This window comes from Gymnogyps californianus, chromosome 19 (genome assembly GCF_018139145.2).
Source record: "Gymnogyps californianus isolate 813 chromosome 19, ASM1813914v2, whole genome shotgun sequence".
In the NCBI taxonomy this organism is placed as follows: domain Eukaryota; kingdom Metazoa; phylum Chordata; class Aves; order Accipitriformes; family Cathartidae; genus Gymnogyps; species Gymnogyps californianus.
In genome coordinates this window covers 8,657,262-8,678,435 of record NC_059489.1, presented here as the reverse complement: position 1 = coordinate 8,678,435, position 21,174 = coordinate 8,657,262, and the positions used below count along the sequence as shown (strand labels likewise).

The window sequence follows — 21,174 nt, the reverse complement described above, 5'->3', positions numbered from 1 at the left end:
TTCAGGAAAATACAGGAAACTTTCATTGTTTGCAGTAAAAGGTGTTTCTTTCCCCACTCTGTGTTGCAATAAGCTTAGGGTGATAGACGGGAAGAGTGCAAAGCTGCTGTCTTGTCTGAGAAATTGCATCTGTGTGCAGAGTGTCTGGTAATGTTGGGAGAGAGGGTGTGTACGTTCTTGTAGGGAAATTCAGAGAGAAGATCAGCCCGCTCATTCAACACACCTTTAGAAAGCACTGCCTAGCAAGCACCTCTGGGCAGCAGCAGCAGAGCCTCTGTCACTCTCAGGCATCTCACCATGTGGTTTTTCAGGAGAAGGCTTCCTAAAATTCCCAGAGCCTTCATTTGGCTCATTGTTTTAACACACTTTTGCATCTTCATTGCTAGTTTCAGCTCCTTGTTTGGCCTGTCGAAGACAAGGATTTTCAGGTAAGAGACCTACTGCCTTGTAATATGCACTGTCTGGATAGAGTGCTTGTGCTCACTTTCTCTTTCTCTCTCTGTCTGTGTGTCTTTTTACCCTGAAACTTGCACTTCTGATCTGAGTTAGATGACCACTTTGCTCTAGCAGACCACGTTGTGTAGAATCAGAGCACGGTGTTGGAAGATCCACAGTCAAAAACTTGCTTCTGCTGGATCGCTAATTTCCAGTGTTTCCTTGTGTAGCTGTTTAAGAAAGCAGCTTTTGCTTTACTAATGCTACCTGTTTTCATACTTTGCATAGTGTTTGCTTTTCCTGGTGGCTCCCAAAAGGACCTCATTCAGCCCTAGTCCAGATTGCATTGCTGGACATTGAATTTGGTGGGATACCTTCGAATTTATAGCGAGTTCAGCATCTGATTCCTAATACAAACATGCTGCATACTGGGAGACTGATGTTATGCAGACATGATCAATATAGATATTATTTTTTATGTAAATGGTCAAGTAAATCCTACAAGAATGGGTTTGGAGGGAATTGCAGTGTAGACTGCAGTAAAATGGCTCCAGCATCGTTGGCAGGAAGCACTGTTCCTTGCATGAGCCTTTTCTACTACAAGCATTGCTTGCTTACACAGCACAGGGTGCCAACACGTATAGGAAGCACCGCTCCCCAGTCTCCCCACCAGCCCTCAGATGGTCCCAGCTCTCCCGGTGAGCTCGTCTGGCTTCTCTTGGTGGGGTTAGTTTTCAGCTGGACCTCTCAGGGCTGATGCTGTGGAGGCAGGCAGGAGGGGTGAGCCTGGGAACACCTACATCTTTTTTGGAGGTGACATGAGTTTAGCTCAGTTCCAGCAACTTGAGACCACACCTTGAGGACAGCTATCAATTTGGAGAGGTCAGAATCTGCACGAGGGAGGCAGGGGAAAGAAGAGGAGGAGGAGGAGGTGTAGAGAAGTGAAGTGAGTTGTCCTTGATCACAGAGCCCATCAGTGGCAGAGCTGGGACAAGAACTGGCTTTCCATGCCCAGCTGCTTGAAGCCATTTCATTCTGCCGTAGTTTCAGATAATGGAAATGTCCATATTTTTGCAACTTAAGTAAAACACAACTAGGCATGAGCTGTGTGTGGTTATCTGTGTGTCAGTTCTATTTCCGTACCTTTATATGTAACGTAAAATACACAAAGCAGCATTTTCATGGCTTTATCCTCTATTTGTCCTAGGGCTTTGTAAATGGAGAGGAAAATGACAGAAAATGTCATTGAGCTTCTGCAGTTGTTTGCCAGCTGGACTCTAGAGCCTGAAATTTGATGAGCTGCTTTGACCATTTGTCTGGATTTAAAATGCTGGTCAGGACAGCAGGGTCCTTTGTAGGGACGAGTGCTTGGCCCTGTGGGTCTGACTGCAGGGAGCAAGGTTTTGGATGCGAAGGGCTCTCGGTTTTACATTTTGGTCTCTGTATGTTTGGCACAGTATTTGAAATTAAAGTGTAATAGAGCTGGGATGGAATCTGTGCCCTGCGAGACAGCACATATGAAAAGTCTGGGGTGAGGGGTGGTTTGTCATACTATCCTGTTTCATTTGTTCTCTGCCCTTTAATTTCAAAATTTTAAACATCGTCTTAAAAATACAACAGAAAATCATCCAGGGATTTAAGATCTCCCTGAGCTACCTTACCAAATTTCTCTTTACTTAGAGTGTATATATAATATCTCCCTCTTATTAGGCAGTAAACAGTAACACAAGTTTATATGTGAAGCATTATGATAGAAGGCAACTGCTGCTTACTTGGTTGAAACTGGTTAATGATTATGAGGGAGGTAGAGGAAGAGCTGATAGGGCATTTACCACAACCTCTTTTTCTTAGATATAGCGTTGGAAAGGTTCAAGTATTCATCTGATACAAAAGATTTTTAAAAGCCTCCTTAGTTGCTGATTTCCTAATCACTTCAATAAATGCCATACCACTCTGCAACTTCAGCAGCAATTGAACTGTTATCTACAGCTTGCTACCTGCAGAGGTGCACTTTTTCCCATTTATCACCTCGGAAGCAATCCACAGCTCTCCGAAACAAATGCATCATGCAAAGGGGGAACCTGAGTGTGAAATCAGACTGCCACGACTATGCTGGTTTATGCTGGAAAGCTTTGCTTTACATAAAAGCTTTGCTGTCAAAATTTTTCACCTTCCTTTTTCCTGTTCCGCCCTCCAGCCATGTGCAGATAAGAATGAATGTCTGGAACAAAAACCCACCACTTCTGCCTTGATTTTTTTTTTTTTGCTGGGTTTCACCCCAGTCTTGTTCCAGGTGGCTCTTCTGTTGTTGGCAGCAGTATCCTCCTATGACGTCCTTGTACCTGCCTGTGCCTCTGAATCAGGCAACAGGGCAGCTGAATATTAGAGGCAATTGCTGAAAATGCAGAGATTTTACATTTTTAAGCTTCAGAGTGTATTTTAATAGCTTCAAAGTGCCTGTCTTAAGGCATGTGTACCTGGCAAGTGCTGTGTGATGCCATTGCATTAGCTGGCTAAGGGGAGGAGGAGAGGAAAAAGTGCCTTGTGGCCCCAAATGCTCAAGAAGTGATGTATGGTAAAGGAGTGAGTTTCACCTCTTATTAGATTTCCCTTACTGAATTCTGGAAGATCTTCATGCTCTGTTGCTGAAGCACTTGGCTCTACTGGTAAAGAAGACAAGCCAGATGGCTGTCTTCATGGTGTGTGCTGTGTCCTGAACTCAGGATCTCCAAAACAGTCCTGCAGTGCTCTGGGGACACTGCCAGGGCTCCTGCCCAGTGCAGGGCAAAGCTGTTCTCTGCTGGTTTGCAGTCACTGCCAGTGTGGATGTTTCATGAGCCAAACGCTGAAGAGGAGTGTGTAGCCTCTGGGATTTGCTTAGTGGGGAGATAAGCAGTATTCAGGCCAGAATGGTGTGGGAAGTCGAATAACACTTTGGTGGTGAAGTTGAAAATGAAATTGAATTCATACAGCATCCTGCAGAAACTTAGTGGCAGTTGCCAAAGCAAGTCCTCTCAGTGTGGTGGTCATATGCAGTGGTTGCTCTGAAGCACAGAGCGAGGCTCAGGGTCAAGAGCACTAGAAATGGGCTGGAAGGTGTTCAGTGTTAAGTGGAAAGTGTGTGTGATATGTCTGCTTTTCCTTTGATTGCATTCAGGCAATTGAGCATTTTCCAACGTGCCCCAGATATGCTACAAGTGGACACCCAAGAGCAACAGGGTTTAAGTGATTCTGATAATGGGAACTCAGGGAGCTTTTTAAAGGTGACTTTGGCGAGAGACATCACAAGGCTCAAACAAGATATGGTTGAGAGGACACCAAGATGGGAAGGAAAGGAGGAGCAGAAGAAAAGGACAAAGCCAGTTGCCAGGGGGGAGGAAGCCAAGGAGAACATGACTGTGAAACCACCCCCCAGGTTGGAGGGAATCAAGAAGACAACAGTGAAAACAGCCCCTAGGGCGCAGGGAAACAAGGAGAAAACAACAGTGAGACCAGCCCCAGGGGTGGAAGAAGCCAAGGAAAAGACAACAGTGAAACCACTTCCAGGGTGGAGGGAGCCAAGGAGAAGGCAACGGAGAAGACAGCCCCTAGGGCACAGGAAAACAAGGAGAAAAACAGTGAGACCAGCCCCAGGGGTGGAAGAAGCCAAGGAAAAGACAACAGTGAAACCAGTTCCCAGGGTGGAGGGAGCCAAGGAGAAGGCAACAGTGAAACCATCCTCTGGGGTGAAGGGAGCTCATGAAAACAACATATCCAAAGATGAAACAAAGCCAAAAGAGCCTCCTGCATCAGTGAAAACTGTAAGACCTGTTCCTCACGTTGCTACAGCGACAGAAAAGAAGAAACTGAGGGCTGCTGACTTCAAGTCTGAGCCGCGGTGGGATTTCGAGGACAAGTACCTGCTGGACAACTCGTCTCCACCATCGGTAGGTGTGATGGCCATGTGTGTTTGCCAAGAATGATGCCTCCCTGTTGACCTCCTTGTCTGCTGTCCCCTAGGCATGTGTGCCCTTTGCAGTCGAGGCTGATCTCCAAGCTGGTAGGTCAACTCACTGGTATATGCAGATGTTGCTGGGACCCAGAGAGGGAGACCTATATGTATGACTCAATTAGCCTGGCCAGTCCTTCACCATGCTCCAGGATGGGAACTTACTGCAATTGCATGCATTTCCATGGGTTCCTTTGAAAGTCAGCCCGAGCAGCCCTTTCTGAAGCTCAGGTGCATCAGAAGCTGGGGAAAATACCTCTCCTTCTAGATGTGCTACAAGGTGGTCCCACTCTTAGGTGCCTTGATATATTGCATAGGGGACTTAGGCCCACAATGCAGTGTGTATGTTCCCTGTGACGTGGCACCCTAAGGTAAGTTGGGTCACACCTAGTCTTGTGATGCCTACGGGCAGGCGTTACATGTCTGGCACTAAACGGCAGTCTTCATGCAGGTGTCCCATTTCTCACACAATCTCTTGGGATACTGAACACCTGAACTATGAAGAGTCAGGCTTTATAGTCCCCAGATTGGCCTTGATCTTTGTTTTATGCAGCCCAGCTGAAGAAAACAAGCAGGGTCATGGTGAGGGAACAGGAATAGAAATGCCTCTGTGTGCTGGTTCACCCAAGCACATACGTACCAAAGCAAGTCAAAAGCTTTGGCAGCAGTGACACTTGTGCTAGGCTGTGAAGAATGACACTGGCAGTGATGGTGAGGAGGGTCTTTGCACAGGAGTGGAGGCTTTGTTAGTTGCTTGTATTAAATCAAAACAAGGTCAAAGAAAGGTTAGATAAGGATTGATAAGCATATACCTGCCTGCTTTGGAGACGGTAGGGTGGGGACCGTTCCCATTTCCTATCTGTCAATATTGGCAAAAATTTAACTATGTGTATGTGTGCCTAACTGGAGAAATGATGATTAACAAGCAACTTTTTTTACTGTTCTTGTGGTTAATTGTCAACAAGAGGAGAGTCTTTCCCAGGTGTTGCCAGTTCACCTTTTCAACCCTCTATGTAGATACTAGTAGTGAGCAATTAGATTGTTTACCCATTCAGAGCTCCACAACTCAATGGTCCCAGCATGTTGGGTTGGTATCTAGGATTTTTTGCTATGCATTGAACCATCATCACAGCAGAGCAAATAATTCGTAACAGATCTGGCATTCAACAAGTCTTGCTTTGTTCCTCTTTGTTAAACAGGAACAACTGTAGGCCTGGTCAGCACAGGTGAAGTATTTTGGTAGAAGTGAAGATGAGAATCTCAAATGATATAGTTGTACCTGTCAAGGCAGTAGCACTTGCACAGCTACAGCTTCAAAGTTTTCTTACAGATCCTGTTTGTTGGGAGTGTTGTTCTGTAGGTTAGTTCTCGTGATCACCTCTGCCTGTGTAGGTCATATTACTGATGCAATCTTCCAAAATGGTAAGTCATAAACTATAGCAAAGCTCTCAGCAAGCAGATGGGGCAGGTTGTGGTGCACAATACTGTCTTGATTCCCCCATGTTATGCTGGTAACCCTTTGTAAAGCTTACCCAGAGCAGTTTTCCAAGGCACCCCTGTTGTTGGAAGGCTTGGACAGGCGGGTAACCCTCTCTAGAGTGAGGAAGGTCTTTATACATGGGTGTAAGTGGCATTTACACACTGCTCATGTGCTCAGGGAGGAGGGAAGATGTAGGCAGGTGAGCAGAGGACGGGAGCACCTGTTCTAGGTCAGTGATCTTAGATGATCCATTTGCCTATTTAAAGTCTCAGTGCCGCAATCTTCCACCATTGCCGTGTGTCATTTTGGTGGCATTAGGGGGAATGTAGATGTTGCTCCAGGGGACTGTTAGGGCTGCAGGCACCACGTCGTTCTGCTCAGACCTCTCCCGGTGGAGCAAGGGCTACTCTTGAAAAATTTAATCCCATTCACCAACCCCAGGGTGCCCAGGATGCCCTGGGAGACATGCAGAGAGCAGAGGTAGATGAACTGGGCCGATAAAAAAACCTAGGATGAGTTTTATTGTTTTGATGTTTTATTTTTGAGTTCTCTCTCCCTTGTGGTATTTTGATGTTGTTCCCTGTTGCCCCTTTTGGCAGCACGAGCCATTCTTTTGCTGACAGGATGTGCTCTTCAGCATGGCATTGAGCTGCTTGAGAGGAGCAGTTGGCCCCAAAGATACCTCTGTCATCCAAAGATCTGTGACTATTAAATGCGGAACTTGGCTGTTAAACGCTTGAGCTCATGTTCTGGCCCAGCCTTACTGAGTCACAGCAGAAGGGCCTGGCAGATGATCCGGTCTGTGGTGCAGGATGTACATCCTTCTTCCTGGGCTCCCCATGGTCTCGAGGCACCCAGAATACAAATGGGAGTGGGCGAATTACATGGCTAAGAGTGCGTATGCCACATGAGACAGTACCTCACCCCTCCTGCCCAGTGTTACTGCTTGTAGACACAGTGGAGTTAGGTCACCAGGATCCTGCTCGTCGACTGAGCTGCAGAGCATGTGCAGCCATCTCAGAAGTGCAGAGCAGGAGCTGGCAGATAAATGTGGAACAACAGTTCACAGCAGGAAGCTGAGAACATCCTCCACTGTGACAGAGGCTGCAGAGCATCTGGGTGTGCAGAACAGCTGAGACAGAGGGAAAACACTTCTTCAGTACACAAAAGAGGAGAAAATGCACGCAGAAGGGTCTTTAGTGAAGATGTGGATCCAGACATCACATGTTGGGTCTTGCTCCCACACCTGCTCTCTAATTTGGCAGAGAGAGGGAGTGACTAGAAGCACTCCCACCTCCTTCATTTCCTACATGATCAAACTTTTCCCTGGTTCCTCTGGTATTGATCCAGTCTAGCTGTGGAGGCGCAAGAAGAACCAAGCCTTGGATAGTACAAAGTACAGCTTGAGCAGGAAGGGAGTGTCCCTGTCTCTGGACGTGAAATGCGCTGCAAGTGAAATGATGCCAACATGAAACCCTCCACAATGTTCTCATTGTGCTCCTGTTGTGACAGGCAGAATGAGGGCTGTCTCCTCAGGCTGTGACCGGATTGTCATCCTCACCTGTAGCAGAGAGCCCAGCTTAGCTGTGGAGCACATGGCAAGGCTTTGGCAATGCAGTCTGGTCACTGCTGGGGATTTGAGCTGGGCCTGCGGGTCCACTTGGTCTCCTGTTTTGTCTTTCAGTAGGTATTGCAGTAGGTATTTGGGGAAGGTGTCTAAGAAAGTAGAGCCCAAATTGACTCAGTGGAAAATCCAGTGCAGTGGGGTTGTTTGCTCTCCACCTGCACACACAGCCTAACTCTAGCCAGCTGCAATGATACCCCTCTTGTTAGAGGCTTGGATTCCCTTCTCTGCCACACGCTTCTCTGGGATTCATTTATGACGTTGAACAAGTTATTTGCACGCTTTTTCTTATCTTTAAATGGAATGGTAATGGTGATCTCATCTGATGTGATCCTCAGTGTGTTTGCTCGTGTGCAGTCTGAGGCCAGGACCTTGTGAGGTGCGTTGCTAACAGGGACTGCTAGCCTTATTTGGTATGTTTAGGTTAGACCTATTACAGATACTAATTTGCATCTGTTAATGAGGCCCAAAGCCAGTAAAACATGTGAGGCTCGCAGGCCTGTTGTTCTGAAGAGGAAAGTCTCAGAGACCTGGAGTCACTCTGGCTTCCTTGTAGGTGACTTTCCACCAGCTAGTTATTGATGTAGTGCTGAAATTATGCCTTGTGTTCATGGTGATGGGGACACTGAGGGGAATGGAAGATGTACCACTGGAGTTTCTATGCTTCTTTCCGATACGCTCACACACAGGCACACAAGCACTGGCACTCAGTCAGGTTTATCAACTCCCTTCTAATCAGTCCTTATTGTTTTCTTTTTGTTTTTCAAGACCTGCTCTGAATCAGTGAAGGCCAAAGCTGCCAAGTCTGTCTGGCTACAAGATCTTTTCCTGCCCAACATCATGCTCTTCACAGATAAGAGATACTTCAGTGACAGTGAGTGGGACCGCCTGGAGCATTTTGCACCTCCGTATGGCTTCATGGAGCTGAATTATTCACGTGAGTCCCTCAGGGCATGTCAGGATGGGACCATCAAACTCCCAACAGGAACCTTGTGCCAAGTAGCTGGAGGTTTGCGGCATCTCCCTGTCAAAGGCATCAGGCTAGGCGGATCTCATGGTGGAAACTGTGGTGGTTTCACTGTGTCCATCCCGAAGGCTCTTGATGCTAACTCTCCACTGTGTTTGCTTCCACAGTGGTGGAAGAGGTCATGTCCCTGCTGCCCCCGAATCCCCACCAGCAGCTGCTCCTGGCCAACAGCAACAGCAGCATGCCGACATGCATCAGCTGTGCTGTCGTGGGGAATGGAGGAATATTGAATAACTCTGGGATGGGCCAGGAGATTGACTCCCATGACTACGTCTTCCGGTAAGGCAGGCTTTCTTCTTGGAAGATACACAGCTAGCTTGTTCTGGCTAGCAGATAATTATGGCTGGATAACTTCACCTCTTCTGGTATTGCACTGACTCCCAAGTGCCAAAATGGCTGATGGCAGGAGGAGGTGAAAAACCAAAAAGGAATTGGAAAGTTCCTAAACACTCAGGAAGATCTGGGTTCACAGATGAGCCATAAACAGCCATCTCCAAAGCAGGGGCTCTCCTGCAGATCAAGACGTGTAGCTCAAAATGGGCCTAATCCTCCCTTCCTCCGGACTAACGCTGTCTTTTCCTGTTATATACATGGATGCAAGGGTTTTCAGTGGTCACCTGCTAACTCTGCTCCTCTGTTTGATTTCCTTGGCCAGGGTGAGCGGGGCTGTAATCAAAGGTTATGAAAAAGATGTGGGAACAAAAACCTCCTTTTATGGGTTCACAGCCTACTCCCTGGTGTCCTCTCTCCAGATCTTGGGACACAGAGGATTCAAGAACATCCCGCAGGGAAAAGTAAGTTAGGTCCATGCTGTATGCATGCACAGCTTTGATGGGATGCTGTTAGTCTGTGGCCTTCGGTTCTGATCTTGCCATGCATGAGGAGCAAAGGGGCTGAGCTAACACTTTAGCATTACCCTTAGTGAGGGAACCTGCATTGGCTTGGCTCGGAGTGAGCGTTTGCAGTGGCAAGCTGTGTCAGTGCTACCCCAGCCTTTTGGCATGTAGAAGTAGCTGCACATCAGATGTTGTCTCCATTCTGCTTCTGTGGGATAGTTAAAAGCTGCAGACTGAAGATGTGTGTCTGAGAAACTCAGTGAGCCTAAATGCCTGCTTGCTTTTTGTTTTTAAAGGATGTGTGTCTCTTGTGCTGTTCGTTAATGCTCACTTGTTTTCTTAGCATGTCAGATACATTCACTTCCTGGAGGGAGCTAGAGACTATGAGTGGCTGAAGGCTCTTCTGCTGAACAAGAACATCAGGAAAGGATTCTTGAACCACTATGGGTAAAACAAACTGGCCCCACTTCTACACCCTTCAGTGTGGAGCTCTCTGTTGTGCACTTTTCCTCTCCACAGTGCTCAGCCCTGCTGAGGTGCAGGCCAGGGTAAAGCCAGGTTAAAGCCTCCTTCCCCTGGCAGATTTGACTGGAGAAATATCTTATTTCCTCCAGAGCTCTGAGCACTGCTGTAACCAATACACCTCCTTCCCAGAAGTACGTGATCTCAATGATGTGTGGCCAGAGCTTGGAGAAAGCTTTGTGGTCCTCTGGGATGAACACATGCTGTTGTCTGGTCTGGTGTCTGTCTGTGGTGGCCGACTCATGGATGAAGGCCTGGTTTCATTAATTCTTGTCTATACACACGCGTGCTTTTGATATTCCTGTCTCCTGTTGTTGCCTCTCCTCCCTGATCTCTTCCTCTGCAATGCACACAGCTTATGGAGGCTTTGTTATAATCTGGGAAATGTTGCAGAATAACTTAACAATGTTTGCGGTTCTTCTCTTATCACCAAGTGCATCAGGGCTGATGCTTTCCAGTTGTGATGAAATATAGGAGCTTGTCCTGAGTCTCCCCATTCCTGTCCTTAGGCAGAGGCCCCGGGAGAGATTCGATGACGATTTCACGATGGACAAATACCTGGTGGTTCACCCTGATTTCCTCAGATACATGAAAAACAGGTGAGCTGGGGGTTATGTGCTCCAACAGGCTTATTTTTTCTGGCCAGCACCATCTCTGTCTGTCTCTGGGCTCTCTCCTCCCAGCTCACTCCCTTGTAACTGCAGTTTAGCCACACCAGCAGACTGAGGGTAAGCTTCATCAGTGTGCAGTCAGTTAAAATTCTCTGTGGTGCTGCAGTGGGATGTTAGTGGTGGGTAGGCATCCAGCATCTGTGAGCTGGAGAAGCAACAGCCATCGGACAGTTTGGCTTTCTGCATCCAAAAGAGGTCCTGGGCAAATGGCAATTTAGATGTGGGAAGAGTGTTGCTAAAGTGCCAGAATAGTTGATCTAGTTCAGGACCAACCTTTCATGTTCCCCATTGCTTAGCACCTTGGAGGAAGGCTCTGTAACAGCCCTTCTCTCCTGAGATCCCTTCTGGACCTGGGAGGTTGTTTGTGCCCTCAAACACGATAATAGGCACTTCTTCAGTATCCTGTTTGTCCTGGCCTGGCTGCTCTTCTTTGCCTCTCTAATCCTTTTCACAAGCCTGCTGGACACTCTCACTGTAAGATCTGCCAATCGTGGGCCACACGTGACCAAGAGATGTAGGAAGAGCTCCTGTTGTGCCCTGCTTTGGCTGTGTTTACCCTTCGGTCTCCTTGAGAGCTGAGTTATGCTTTCTCTGAGAGAAGGCAAATGCAGTGCCAGATGGCTTGCACCTCCCTGCTCGTTCTGCTGTCTCCCCTCTGACTTGGGTCCTTTCCAAGGCCAAGAGGGCTCGAATGCTATTTTTTCCTGGTGTGGACTCCTACCTTCCTAACAGCTTCTGGCATAAAACACTGCAGCTCCTAGCAGGTTTTGTGACCCTCCTCTGCACCTTTCCTATGTCTCGTTTCACTCCTAAATGTGGATGGGGAGCAGAATATACCAGGGAGCTTCAAAGCCACTTCTGCATTGCAAGGCAAAGGACAGCTTTAAGAGTGGGCTTTAACATACTACATCCTTTAATCCACCCCTTCTTTGTCCCCACTGCCTCAAGACCTACCACTTCCATAAAGCTGGGGCAGAGCTGGGCTTAGGTTGCAGCGCAGGTGATGGAGCATTCTGGGCTGGCCTTGTGCTTTAGTGAGCACGTAGCGGTACCCACACGTGTGGGCATACTCGTGGCTTGTCTGAAATGCCTCGTATGGCCACAAACTGCTGCAAGGAGGGAAGATGCCACATAGGCCACAGGGGGACAAGGTGTGCCCAGCTTGAACCACCACACCCAGCAACTGCTCTGTGCTTTCTTCTCTCCTACTGCAGGTTTTTAAAATCTAAAAGTCTGGAAAAGCCTTACTGGCGGCTGTACAGACCCACAACGGGGGCCTTCCTGCTGCTGACTGCCCTCCATCTCTGTGACCGGGTAAAGGGCACGATGATTCTTGCACACAGCACTGTCTGGAAGGGGGGGACAGGATCACAGGGCAGAGCAGGGGTGGCTCCAACCCTGCCTACCATCTGCCTTGAGGGTATATGGGTTCTTGTCAGCTGTGGAGGAGGAGCAGGTTGAGGACAAGAGAAACAGCCACAAAATAGTTCACATAGAGGTTGTGAAGCCTGCTGTGGCCTGAGAGCCATCCTGCCGCAGGCAGTGAGAGGACAGCAGGCTCTCTGGAGCCAGTGTTGATAGTCTGGTCCTTCTGGACCCCCATGCAGGGTCACCTGGAGGAGCCCTGACTGGCATCCCTGTCCTGTGCTCCCTCCCCGTTTGGGAACTGTGTCCTGTAGTTCACTTAGCTCCCTCCGTCCTTGGTACCTCTCCCCAGTGAGCCCTCTGTCTTTCCCAGGTGAGTGCCTATGGCTACATCACGGAGGGTCACGAGAAGTACTCGGATCACTACTATGACAAGGACTGGAAACGTCTGATTTTCTACACTAACCATGACTTCAACCTGGAGAAGCAGGTCTGGAAAAAGCTTCACGACGAGAATATCATGAAGCTTTACCAGAGGTCCTGATTGTGTGGCAAGTGCCATTGCCTGGGAAATCTCAACAGCACCTCACTGGGAACAGAAGAGGACCACCAGAGCCAAAGTTAGCTCTGGACTTCCAGGCACATTTCATCCCCACAAAGATATTTCCCTCCTTCAGCACCTCTATTCTCTCACAGCGTTTCTATGAATGCGCAAATGCTACAGACCCGGAGAAGAACAGTAAGAAGATGCAGCACACCAACAAAGTAGTCCCATCTGGCTATGCGCAAGACTGTTGCTGATGGTTGTAGGCACTGGTGTTGGGAGAGAAGAATCCAGGATGGATCTGGGTAGCTGTATGGTCCAGTGTCCTGCATCTTCATCCACGTTTTCTCTCTTTGCAAGGAGATGCTCCTCAGGCTGGGGCTACTTCACTTCTGGGTGGATCCTCTCCATTAGTGGTGTCCATCTTGGAGTTGGGTGTATTGTCTAAGCAAGCTCCCTCGGCAGCCAGCGGATGGAGGTGGACACACAGATCCTGTCACAGGTTGACTTAATTCCTGGAGGTGCTGCTCTCACTCTGCTCCCTGCAGATAAAAAGGATGGACTGAACACTTCCAGGTGACTAATTTGAGAGAGGATGAGTCTCATTTCTGCTTCCCCATGTAGCCTTGTCATGACACCTCTGAAGGAGCACCACCATCAGCTCAAGGGCAGGTAGATGCTTTCCATGGTGCAGCAGGTATGCCGGACTTGGTGCATCTTGCTCTGGGGCTCCCCTGGCTGCAGGACATGTGAACGTTTTGTCGTGGTCCTGGTGTGCCAAGTCCTTGCTTAGCTGGGCTTTGGCATGCTTGGCACCCAGCTGTGCCAGGAGCGCTGTGTTTGCTCTCTTGCCAGGGGAGGTAGGAGCTCTCCAAGTCCAGGGATGGATGCTATCTGTCCTTGCTGCCGGCTGGAGTGCCTGTCCCCCATCGCACTGAGAGAGGAGCCTGGTTGCAGCCATCGAGCCTGCAGCGTATTGGCCTCCTGACAGGGGTTTTGCAAGCAAAATAAATGGCACTACTTTGGCCAAGCTGATTTTTCATTGCAGCCCTGTGGGTTGTGGTTATTTAGTGTGCGTCCAAAGCAGTTGCTTAAAGTCTGAGATAGCGGACGATGAAGCCAGGAAAGGGCAGGACTGAGTGTTAATGAGAATACCTCCACCTGCAGGTGCTCTGCAGCTTGTGTGGACATACCTGAGCATCCTCGCCTTGTTCACCTTGCTATCGCAAGGCGGGGATCAGAGCCAGCCAAACACCTCCCTGAGGAAGTGGGTAAACACCTGGCGAGTTTGTCCTTGTCCCAGCAACTGCTCTCCAAGTATATCAGATGCTGGAGTCAAATGCGTGAAGGGCTGGATGTTTCCCCCCTGACACCATGCAGGCAAAAAGCCGCTTCCAGTGTCCAGGCAGGTCCAGTGCATCTCCCCGGGCTCATCCGGCTCTGGATTGGGGCCCAGCTGCACACTGACTGGTCCCAGTGGACCTGCTCTGGCTGCGAGCGGTTTTCCTTTTGTGCAGCATTTCTGCTGGGGGCAGCAGCGTCTCCAGGGACCCCCTGGGCTCCGAGGGAGGCATTTCGGCGCGGATTGTCAGCAGGGTTTGTCAGGCCTGATTTCCTTTGTCGCTTTTTTCCTTTTTCCCTTGTGCTGCGGAGAGGCCAAGCAGTTTCTCACGTCTCACTAAGCTTGTTTGCAAAGGACAACCCCCCACACTGATAATCTAAATGAAGAATTCAGCTTATCTGGGAGAGGGTGCAGCCTGCGTTTGGCTGCTCTGCCCATACAAGCCCCGCAGTGTCTGTGGGAGCAGGGAGTTATCCGGAATGCACTGCACCTCTGTTGGGAATGATGTATGTAGCCCTGTGTGAACACCAGACCCATGGGGAGCCACGGGCTTTGGAGCAGACCAGAAATCCTTCCTGAGCAGTACACAGCCTCCCCGTGAAGGGGGAGCCTGATGGAGGCTAGTCACCCTCCAGAGCCAACCGAGGACAAACTCCTGCACCCAGGAGCTCTGGACCCCGCTGGGCTCTCGGTGGGCAGCGAGGCAGCTTTGTTCCTTGCCCGTGTGTCGGGCCGTACCAAATTGCTGCGGGTTGCTTAGTGACCAGCTCCGCACGGGTATTCTTCTTGCCTGAATAGGGCCTTTCTCTTCCCCAGAAGTTGGAAGAAGTTTCTCTTAGACCCTTCCCTTCCCCCTCCTCCTCTTTTGTTTCCCTCTCCTCTGGGAAGCGGGATGGGGCTGAGTCCCTCAAGGAGGCTTTGGGGATGGGCTGGCAGCCCCCAGCCCGTGCTTTCCCCCAGCTCCTCTGCGGCTCAGGCTTCCCAGGAGGCTTTCCACCCCAGCAGAGCCTGTTCCCTCCAGGCTTTCCTCTCAGCACAGCTGGCATAGTTTGATGTTACAAGGGATAACCTTGGCTGGAGAAGGGTCTTTGCTGTGGTCTGGAGTTTCCCAGCAAGCTCAAAACCACATCCTCTCTGGCCCCAGAAAAGCGGCTTTGACCTGGTGGTCCTCTTCACCTCCTCACTTTGCTCCTGTCCCCCCTGCACCAAGGCATCCCGTCTCACCGTGGGCTGGCCAGGGTGCGGCGCACAGCGGGGACACATCCCCTGAAGCAGAAATCCAGCTGTGTCTCACCAGAGCCACCTGACCTTGCGGCATCAGGTCCGGAGCAGCCATGGGAAGTCGAGGGGGTTTGGAGGCGGCATTTCCCAGCCAGCCTGGCACAAACTGGTGTAGCAAAACCTGTGGAGGGCAGCTACAGCTGGAGCACCCTTGGCGAGAGCCAGGATTCAGGGCTTGGGTGAGTCCCCAGCTGAGTGTGTGTGTGTGTGTGTGTGTACCAGGGCGAAAGCAGCAATGCTGGGCTGTGCCGCAGTAGCCCCAGCCTCCTCGGTGCACCTGAAAAGAGCCAGTGCCATGGTGCAGGGCTACCCCAAATGGTCCCCATCCAGGTCCTCGCCAGCAGGATTGTCCCAGTGCCACCAGGTGGCAGCTCCTGTTCAGGGACCTGTCAGCATCATGCCGGGTCTGGCACAGGCCGTGTCCCAGTGCTGCGCACAGCCCTGCAGCTGCCCAAACTGCGTCAGACTATTGTCCCCCAGTATCCTTTGCTTTATAATGCCCACCTGCCCATAGGATTTATGGCCCGGGAGCTCCTTGGGGTATGTAGGGACATGCATAGAGGAGATTTGGTACCTGCGAGTGCCACTCTTGCAGCTACAAAGTGTGTGCAAAGGTGTGGCTTTGGCTTGTGCAAGATGGCACGGCACCGAAGGCAGCACAAGCGGAGGGACCAACGGCAGGATCGGGTCTGACATGCCTCAGACACAGCAACTCTTCGTGTGCGGACACGATACCCAGTGCCAGCGACCAGCAGTGTCTTTCCCCACTGCCAGGAGCTCCAGGGTCTGCCAGATTTAAATGGAGACGTCTGATTTGGGGAAGAAATACACAACTGTGCGTCAGTGTGTCTGGAAGCTGCTGTTGCGTCAGCCCTGCTTTTTTGGGAAGCTGTTGGTGAGTACCATGAGCTGTTATTACAGCCGTGCCCAGCTCCTCTTGGGGTTCTCCAGGAGTTAACAGCCTCTAAATATTCCCTGCCAGGTTGTGGGAAACAAATCCACTTGTCACCCAGGAGCTCTCGTGGTGTCACCTTCCTGGCAGGGCTTCGAATCTTTTGTTTGGTTTCCACGTCTTCCCTTTTTGTGGTGTGACTGCTTGCCTGTCTAGCAGAAGCAGGGACCGTGTCCTGCTGCATGTTTGCAGGCACGTAGCTCCTCAACTGGGGCTGGGGCCGAAGCAGGAGGAAGCAGACAGGGACTTGCTGGGCCTGGGGACGGGCGTGTGCCTTGGGGCATGCAGGCAGTGCAGAGCTCATCTTGTCCCCGCTCCCGGTCAGCCCAGCCCTGCTCTCCGGAGGCTACGGAGAGCAGAGTTAGGCTGACCGGGAGCGGGGACAAGATGAGCTCTGCACTGTGTCCTGGGGCTTGGGGTACCTGCTAGCACTGGCAGCCAAGACCAAACCCAGCCAGGTGCCAGAGGGAGTCACTGCGTGTGCCACACACGGCTCGAAGGCAGCATGGTGCCATGGTGGCACATCCAGATTGTCGCTCCTGTCTCTCTTGTTCCCAGGCAAGAAACCGAGGCACAGAGCAGCCAGAGCTGGACACCAGCGCCCGGCTTCCCAGCATGGAGCAGGTGCTCCCTCCGGATGCATCGTTCTCAAGCAGCCGTGGCCGACCAGGCACCATGGGAGTGTAGCAGAGGTGTGTGCTGGCTCCAGGTCAGCACAAAAACCTCTTTGCTGGTGACTCACCAGATGCTATTTATGTTCCCCAAGTGGAGAGAGGTTTGGAGCAGGCCCTCAGTGCGCAGGGGTGGGGGGGGCTCACCCTCCTCACCTCTGCTGTGTGAACCTTCTCCCTTTTGTTGGGGATGTGGCAGCAGGGAAATCCAGTCAGACCAGAAAAACTATTGATAATAGGGGAGGGAGAACAAGATAAAGGAGCAGCCCATGGCTTTGTTGTGCAGAAAGCACCAGGTGACCTCCGAGCACCACCCCTGCAGCAATCCCTCATCTCCAGGTGCCAGGGCAGGGCCCTGCAGGCAAACAGCTCCTGGGGCTGCAGCAGCCCCTGCTTCCCACGCCAAGGGGCTGTGGTAGTCCGGCTCCTCTGCCAGGCTGAGCATCAGGACCCTGGGTGCTGCGGGACTTTCCCAGCTTGGCCTGAGCCAGCCCTCAGGGTGGTAAATTCTGGAAGGACACTTGCTGAGTCCTGAGGACATCCCAAAGCTCTCCCCATCCCTCCCACAGCAGCCATGCAGCATCAGGCAGCACCGCACAGATGGACAAGGGGCTGGCGCCCATCCACACTCAGAAACAGTGTCCCCTGTCCCTAGCTGTGTGCTTTGGGGACAGAGCCTCGCCCGACCCCTGGGCCACATGGCTTTGAGGCTCCCGTGTTTCAGCAGACCTCAGGAACTGTTTATCCTGCTAAGAACAGGGCAGGATCAGTCTGCATCTGCTCTGCCTGGTCCAGAGCTGGCAAGAGAGGGGAAGGCTGTGGTTTGCGTTGTCACCCTAATTTCTCAAAGGTGTTTTCCAGCTCTGCACCCCTCCGGGGCATAACCCAGAGCCCCACAGGTTGCCTCATGCCTGGCGGAGAGGGGATGGCCTTTGGACTGTGTGATGTGCTTGTCTTGGCCGCAGTCAGCGGTCCAGGGCTGACCAATGGCTGCGCCGTGCGCGGACATCTCTGCGATAAGAGCCGGGCTGGGCCCCAGCAGCGCCGAGGGGAGCGAGCCAACGTAAGCCACATACTGCCACCTAGTCACTGCCACCTCAGCCCATCGCTTGTCCCCGCAACCTTCCTGCTTCTGGGGGGAGCAGGAGGGGACTAAAGGATGTGTTTCCCAGATGGACCGCATCCTACCAGATTGGCACAAAGATGGGGCACATCAGCTCAGTTTCGCTGCGCAGCTGCATCCCCGAGCCCCTTTCCCTACCCGCAGCGTGGGGTTGTGTGTAAGGCAGAAAGGCAGAGCCCAGCGCTCGGAGCTGCAGTTGCCATGGGGTGATGCTGAGCACAGCCCTGAGCATCTCTGGTCCCGCAGCCGAGTGCTGCCACCGCACTGCCGTCACGTGGGCGCCGGGATCCCAATGTCCAAGCATCCTCCGTGCGGTCGCTTCCCTGCTTGCCTCCTGACTTTGGTTGCAGTAACACCTAAAAATCCAAGGAAAGACCGGTGGGGAGCATCCACAGCACCGCCCAGGCAGCGTTAGTGCAGGTAGGCGCTTTGCCTGACCCCGTTTCTGCAGGGAACCTGGCGAGAAGAGGTTTGGCTGAGGCACGCTCTCGCTGCTCTCCCCGCCCCAGTCGGGAAGGGGCTGTGCGTCAGCCTCCCGAGACATCTGCTGACGAATTTTTCGTTATGCGATGGCCTTGCCTCCGCAGGCAGCCATATGGTCCCACGTTCTCCAGCGGGGCTGACAGCAACGCGTTCCTAGGTCCAGACTTTGCATTTCAGGGAAATTTCCTATGAGCAGATTTTTGACGCTTTCTTAAATGCGCCTCTGACCTTTGCTGAACAAATTGGGATATATAAATCCTCCAGGAGATTTTTGGAGATCTCTTTCTCCCAGCTGGACAGTTCATCATGGCAAAGACCACAAGACTTTCCTCCACCAACCCGTGGCCGACAGCCAGCTGGTGCAAAATGTGCTTATTTTCCTCTTGCTTTCTCTAGCCATGTGGATGGCTTGGGTTTTGTTTCCAAGAAGTAATCACTGGAATAAAAAGCCCAGGCTAAAAATGATACTTGCTGGTTTTCACTGTAATTTCTTTTGTGTTCTTTTCCTAATCTTTATTTGGCAGCTATCATCCTAAAAGGTTTTCGCACTTATGTAACTTCTAAATAAGCACCACTTAATTTTGGGGCATGGGCCAAAATGCATTGTAGCACAAAATAAGTAGAGCAGATGAAGAACTGTGCATCTCATTTTCACCCCTTTGAAAAAAACCCAACAGTAGAAAACCATATATCATGGAAACAGAGAGATGAGAGCGGTGTGAAGAAGCCAGCTCCTCCCTCCCTCTGAGCAAACGCACCGAAGCTGCCGCTCGCCAGCGTTTGCATAATTGGGCCATAAATGTCTCCGGATGGCAAATTCTTGGCTTTCCCCAAGCCACTCGCTCCGGACCATCGGTCGTCCGCCTCCAGGGCCAAGTCCTTCTACGTCCCTTGTGATTTACTAGAACAGTCAGTAATAATTAGCCATGATTAACGAAGGGCCAGAGCTGAGAGCATGTGAGCCGAGGCGCTGGGTTGCAGGGAACGAATCCGTCAGGTCAGAGCGAACAAGGGCGACCCCCGAGTCACGCCGGGTGGGGACAGGCTCCAGGCTGGGGGGACCTTTGAGCAGGACCCCAGACTCTTGTCCCACCTCCGCTGGCCCTGAGTCTTCTTTACGATGCCAGTACACCTGGGGGCTGGGAGCAGGCTTCACTGATAGAGGCAAAAAGCATCAAACTCTCCCGTCGGCACGCCCGCGTTTCTCTGAGCTGCCCTTTGCTACTAGGGTACGTGTTAACTCCCTCTTCCTGCCCTTCCTATTGTAGTTTTAGCTCCAGCTGAGCTTTAGACCCGATTTCATCCCTGCGTGTCCAAGCGGTGATGGTCTGTCCTGTCCTTCCAGCTCCTTGCCTGCTCTCTCCTTCACCGGGACGCCCCATGCCCAGCCAAGCCTGCCTGCCACAGCTCCCCGGCCCCTGCGCAACAGCCGGGCTTCTTCCCTGTCAGTTTTCTTTAAAACCAGTCCGGCCGCCATCCCCTCGTGCTGACCCAGGTCCGATGTCCACTCTCCCAGTGGGACAAGGCCAGCACTGCCACCGCTGCCAGCCTCGGGTCACAGACCTGCTCCGGTGTTGACGCCAGGACATCGCCACCGATGCAACCTGGGCACTTTGTGGATGCCAGCACGGTGCCATCCCTGTACAGCCAAAATTCCCAGAGGACCAGGGCCGGCAACTGGGGGACTTGCAGTAATGCGAGCAAATGGAGACTGAAGCAAACTCACATGAAATGGGTTTTGCATTTATCTTCCTTGGAACGAGCAGCATCATTGGAAACGCGTCTGGGCAAGCAGGAATGGACGTGGGGGGTGATTGGATCGGGGGGGGGGGTAAGAAGTGTTGGGGAAAACGCAGCTGTGAATACACCGGCCTGGGGGTGCGCGGGTGGGACCCGGGAGCAGGGATGGGGTTTGGCCCCGGGGTTTCTGGGTCTCAATAACGACAGCGGGTATTTGGGGAGGGGCCGGAGGTGGGTGACACCCTGGAGCGACATGTTGTGGGTGCTCGGGGAGCCACGGGCACAGGGCCGAGGGTTTGGATGGAGCAGGGCTCACCGTGCTGCTGCTCCCTGAGTCTGGTGGCTTCCTAAAAATCCAGCCCCCCCCCGGAATCACTGCAGATCAACTGAAAACACTTGTTTTCCTTGCCGAGTCCCTTCCCCCGCTGTAACAAACATTTTGGTATGCATATCCTTTAGTTTGCAGGGCTGTTTTCTTTGTTTAGATGAGTTTAACTAAAAAGTAGTGTTGAAACATTCTTTCAAAAAAGAAACAGAAGCACTTCCCTTCCGAAAATGTCAAAATGCTTCATTCGGATTTCCCCCCAAAACCCCGCAAGCCCGTTTTTCCTTTCCCCCAGCCCAAACTATTTGTCGACCTCGGCACAAAGCCCTGAATGGTTTTGTTTGCTGCAAAACCACATTGTGGGGGAGCGATCTGTTCAGCCAGAAAGCAGCCAGGGACCCCGAGGCAGCACCCCACCAGTGTCCCCCGCTTCTCTCCTTTGGCACCAGATTTGCTCCCGCAGCGGTGGGTTTGCCTGCGAGCGGCTGGGTGCGGGTATGTGCCGCGGTGCTGCCGTCGGGCACGCCAGGGCCGGAGCCCGGCTTTACTTCGGAGCCTGGAGTTTCTGATAAACTTCTAATAAACAGCAGACGCCTCCGGCCACGCTCGGCGGTGGCTGCACCGGGGGGTCACCAGGTGTTGGTGTGGGCTGTGCGTGCTGCCGGGTGTGAAGCAGCCGGTGGTGAAAGCACATATTTTAGCCGAACAAGAAAGTTACAGAAAGGGGGAACCTCCGTGCTTTGTGAGCTGTAGGTGGGTGGCATG

At 51.6% G+C, this 21,174-nt stretch overlaps 1 protein-coding gene across 1 annotated transcript; it reads left to right on the top strand.

Annotated features, from left to right (window-relative positions):
• The first annotated feature begins 297 nt into the window (after positions 1-297).
• Positions 298-13,480, top strand: ST6GALNAC1 (ST6 N-acetylgalactosaminide alpha-2,6-sialyltransferase 1). Its single transcript, XM_050908459.1, has 10 exons — positions 298-428; positions 3,593-3,982; positions 4,115-4,361; positions 8,296-8,464; positions 8,662-8,833; positions 9,210-9,348; positions 9,734-9,837; positions 10,422-10,511; positions 11,798-11,897; positions 12,322-13,480. Exons 1-10 carry the CDS (start codon positions 298-300, stop codon positions 12,490-12,492), a joined length of 1,713 nt encoding a protein of 570 aa, XP_050764416.1. The 3' UTR covers positions 12,493-13,480.
• The last annotated feature ends 7,694 nt before the right edge of the window (positions 13,481-21,174 follow it).